At 50.0% G+C, this 4831-nt stretch overlaps 1 protein-coding gene across 1 annotated transcript; it reads right to left on the bottom strand.

Annotated features, from left to right (window-relative positions):
* Window positions 1-926: 926 nt before the first annotated feature.
* Window positions 927-1524, bottom strand: LOC136992959 (olfactory receptor 5P53-like). Its single transcript, XM_067302978.1, is given in 3 exon segments — window positions 927-1408; window positions 1411-1488; window positions 1491-1524. Coding segments are annotated over 3 exon segments (594 nt in total).
* Window positions 1525-4831: the final 3307 nt, after the last annotated feature.

The following is a 4831-nucleotide window of genomic DNA, read 5'->3' as shown; positions in this document are numbered from 1 at the left end:
GGGATGGTCCTGTCATGGCTGCCCATGTCCAGATAATCCCCAAGGCCTTATATTGCTCTCCTTGGAATCACAGCTCAGGCTCTTCCCTCTGCCCTTCTGGGACTGGCCTGAAGAAATTATCACAATGCTACTGTACCCTCCATAGACAGTTGTCGTCAGACAACAAACAGCCACGACTAAACTGGTGACCCCAAGGCTTCTGTACTGGTCCTAAAGCTGTTGAGACCTGTGGGAAATGAGACCTCAAGACCACTTGTACCTGGAGCTCTGCAGAGCTGCATAAAGGCTTTCCAGGATGGGAGTAAGGGTGAGGAGGGAAGTCTGATTCTCCAAGGGTGCAGGGTCTGGGCTGAGGGGTGGCTGTCCCCATCTCTGTACAAGAAGGGTAAGGGCGAGGAACAGAGCTGCAGCTTCCTGAGGTTCTGCCTTCAGCAGGAATGGGCCAAAGGTGGTGTGGGTATTACCCATATAAGCTCTGAAATGAAAAGTGCCCATTTTGGCTTTGAACTCGAGAGAAAGAGGACATTCACTGAGGGCTGACATGCCACCTTCTACTCTGAAAATGTGCATACCTGAGGGAGACAGCTCCCATTCCTGGGACACACAGTGAGAAAGATGACCCGATGACTGCCCCTGGAAGGCACTCACATGACATGCCAAATACCTTTTCTTATCTCCTCTGTAAAAGAAAACTGACACTTCAGCAGTTCACACATGCCAAACCACCGAAGTGTTTATTATCAAGAAAAAAGCAAGCCCATGACATTCAATATTGCCTTCTAAACAAGAAAATTTCTCTTCAAATACTTCCTTTCATTTTGCCATTCCACAATCAGTCGTAATGCCTCACACTTCAGAGGATGTCCCCAGTACCCAGCACTTGCCTTTGTGAAAGTCAGAAGTGACTTGTGCCCAGTGTCACTCATTTAGCAGGAGCTCTGTGTGCAGGCCAGAGCTTTCCTGAATGCTTTCCTCAGGGCCTTCCTGACCTCGCTGTTCCGCAGGCTGTAGATGAGGGGATTGACCAGGGGCGTAAGGATGGTAGAGAAAAAGGAGAACACTTTGCTGAGCTGCCTCAGCTGGGGTGTTCTGGGCATCAGGTAGACAATGATGAGGGTGCCATAGAAAACAGAGATGACAGTGAGATGAGAGGAGCAGGTGGAGAAGGCCTTCTGCCTGCCCACATTGGACGGGATCCTCAGGATGGCAGCTACGATGCACACATAGGATGCCAGTGTAAAAAGGAAGGGGATGACTACAGTGAGGTTAGATAGTACAGAAGCTAGTAGTGTGATGACCCTGGTGTCACTGCAGAAGAGCTCCAGCAAAGGGGTAAGATCACAGAAAAAGTGGTCAATGGCCTTGGGGCCACAGAATTTCAGCTGGGATAAGAAGCCAGTGATTATGAGAGAAAATGCCAGTCCCATTAGCAAGACACTGCTGCCAGCTGTAGAGAGACTTTCCAGGTCATGAGGCTTGCATAGAGCAGGGCTGGCATATGGCCAAGTACCAATTGTAGGACATCATGGCCAGCAGGTAACACTTGCTAGTTGCAAAAGAAGCAAAGAAATAGAACTGAGCCAAACAGCCATGAGCAGAGATGGTCCTGTCCCCAGTCAGGAAGCTGGCCAGCAGCCGGGGCAGGATGGTGGAGCTGTAGCAGGTCTCTAGTGAGGACAGATTGCCCAGGAAGAAGTACATGGGGGTGTGCAGGTGCTGGTCTGCCACCACCAGCACAACAATGAGGATGTTCCCAACCACAGTCACTAAGTAGATCATGAGCAAGAGGAGGAAGAGTGGTGTCTGGAGTGAGGGGACATTCCCCATTCCCAGCAGTATAAACTCCATTGGCAATGTGTGATTGTCCCATTCCCCTTCTTCTATACAGTGTTGTTTGTCTTTCATTTCCCCAAGCACCGCAAAGAGGAGCTACGACAAGGAAATGCATATCTTTGTTTACTTTCAAAATGATTTGTGAAGGTCATTTTTTCTGGACCCATTCACTTTATGGGTTCTGTGCCTGGAGAAAAGAGAGAAAAGACAGATAAAACCTTCCAAGATGGATAAAACCATTCATCCTAGGACAACCCCTTCAGACCATAGAGGTGAGTTGCCCATGGAGGTACCTCTTTCTCACAGTGGACTAAAACTATGATGTGCATTTGCTCACACTGAGACAGCCAGCTTCTGTATGCCCAGGAAGACCCAGGTGTTGAGGACTGAGATCCTTCTGCTCCCAGGAAAGAGAAAATGTTTTAGAGAAAACAAACCACACTTTCCAAAGAAAGCCCACTGTGTGAAACACATCATGCCAGTCACCCTTTCTCCTCCAAAGCAAAGGATGGGCACTACACCGGGTGAGTGGTCACAGCTCTTTGAAACACTCACTTTAGGAGGAAAGGTTTTCCACCTTGCTTCTCCCCTCTCCCCCTGCACCCAAACAGGACACTATCTTCTATTGACAAAGAGCAGATCAGAAGGTACTAGCTCTGGTGACCAAGGGACTGTGCTGTGAAAACGTTGGAGAAGATGCTAAAAAACACATTGTGTCCTCCATCCCAGCCAAGGTGGGTGAGTGTCCCGGGGCTGGCTACAAAACATCAGCAGCCCAACTGTAAGTCAGCACCCCCAGCCCCTCCCCAGGATCTCTGCCCTGCGGTGCCAAGGAATCAGGAGGAAGGAGGGAGCTGGGGGAGTGGGGAAAGACATACAGGAAAGGACAGGCCTGATACTCAAGCAATACAAATTTTCACAGAGGAAAGACTGAGTTACAAAGTAACATGACTTAGACTTTCAGCAGGACTTAGACTTTCCTCAGCACATCCAGCACCATCCTGCAGTCCTCAGCAGGAAGGGGTGACCTCCGTGCTGATGGTGCCTGGGAATGAAGAACAAGGTTGGTGTCTCACCCTGTGCCCCTTTCGCATCACATCCTTCCCTTTCCTGGGCTCTCTGCAAACCCTGACCCAGGGCTCAGGCAATGGTCTGCCCTTGGCCCTGCCCAGGGCTGAAAGGAGCTCTGCCCTTGCCTGCTCCTGCAGTGAGTCTCCAGCAGCACTCAAATGTCCCTTCCTCTCTGGATTGTCCTGAGATTTACAGCACAAATAAGTCCCTGAAGGTTCAGTCTGCAGCTCGGCTCTCCCTAGGGATTGCAGAGAGTAAAAACAATATAATTGACTCCCTGGTGGGATGACAGCTCTGAGGTTTTGGAAACTGCGTCATCACCTCCAGCAAGGGCTGACCTCCCCTAGACCTCTAGGGTGGATCTCCAGCCAGCTCTGTTGAAGAGAGAAACTGAGGCAGGTCACTGAGCAGGAGCATCTCTGGATTTGGTCAGCATGGTCAGAAAAGTCCTGGGGATTCCCCTCTCCTTCTTGACTGTATTTTCATCAGCACACAGAATTAGAAAAGCTCAGACTGTCTGAGGCAATGGGGCCTGGCTTCCGAGGTGCTAAAGGCAGCTGATATTTCCTCACAATGAGGATTCCTGCTGATATTTCCTCACAATGAGGATTCCTCCCTCCTACATGGGAGGTACACAGAGGCCTTCTTTGATAGCCCGAGGGGAGCAAGAGGACAAGACTCCTTTCAGCCCTGCTTGACTTCTACCTCAGGAAAAGCACCTCCTCTGGCTCTGCCCTGGAGGCAAGGGCAGGAGGAGATGGCCCAGTGGACAGAGACATTTGTGCTATAGCTGCTAAGGACAAGAGATATGAATCACAGTTAACTTGGGAGCATTGCACTGACATGTAAGTGCAGGGTATCCACAGCCAAGCTGGACATGTGCACTCTTTGTCCATTCAGTGATGTTGAAGGGAGAAGGGGACCTCCTTTGACCGCACACCACAAGGCAGTTAATTTCAGTTGTCACGGGCTGTGTCTTCTTGATCTCCTGCTGCCATTGCCAGCGGTGGAGAGTCACAGCTAAGTCCTGTGTAATAGCTCTCTGCCCCATGCAGAAGTCTCAGATACCCAAAGGCATCAGAAATGATCCCATGGGATACCCATGTCCAAGCAATCCCATCCCATTGCTAAGTATAGACTCCCAGGCATACGGTGTTTAGTCACCGCCTGGATCCCATCCTTCCCACTTAATCCAATCTCCAATGAAGCCCTCAGTGGGCTGCACATATCACTGCTTTGGGACCTTGACTGTACAGGTTACACACCAGCCTTTGCAAGAGTGGGGATGGAGGAATGCTCCTTTCCTGCTGTTGCTCACCACTTGGCTGTCTCATCTGGAAGAAAGTTCATCTGATGAGCTACAAGCCTGAGAAACAACCTTATTTCTCCAGAAGCTTCCATAGAAAGATGCTAGTCAAGCAATGAGTTTGCCAAGCAAAGATCTGCATGGACTGTGTTTATTGTAAGTTGTGAAACATGCAGTCAGAAGATCATAGCCCCCATGGGCTGAAGCTGTCTAGAGAGAAGGCTCTGCTTGTTTAGTAGACCTGTTTCAATTCCCCTCTCCTCTGTGCTGAGGAGGAATGCTCAGATGGAGTCATGGCTCTGTCACCAGCCTTTCCAGTCTCCACACTCAGAGATTTGTCTGTAATGAGTGGTGTGGTCCAGGACTGTCAGACTGCAGCAAACACAAACGTTGGCAATGTCACCTCCTGTGGTGAACCCCTCCCCATCACTGGCAATGTAAGGGGTAGGTCTTTGTGGACATCCCCAGTGGTATGTGAGGCCTTTGGAAGGCCATAACCTATCAGTGAAACCCACTGAAAAGGCATGGGGCAAGAGGGAAGCTAGCTCATATCACCTGAACCATTGAAAAAGGATGTATCAGATACAAGCTGTTACTGGGAGCTTTCTCAACACCCCCTGT

The sequence above is a fragment of the Apteryx mantelli genome, chromosome 11 (assembly GCF_036417845.1).
Source record: "Apteryx mantelli isolate bAptMan1 chromosome 11, bAptMan1.hap1, whole genome shotgun sequence".
Classification (NCBI taxonomy): domain Eukaryota; kingdom Metazoa; phylum Chordata; class Aves; order Apterygiformes; family Apterygidae; genus Apteryx; species Apteryx mantelli.
This window is presented reverse-complemented; position numbering and strand designations above follow the sequence as displayed.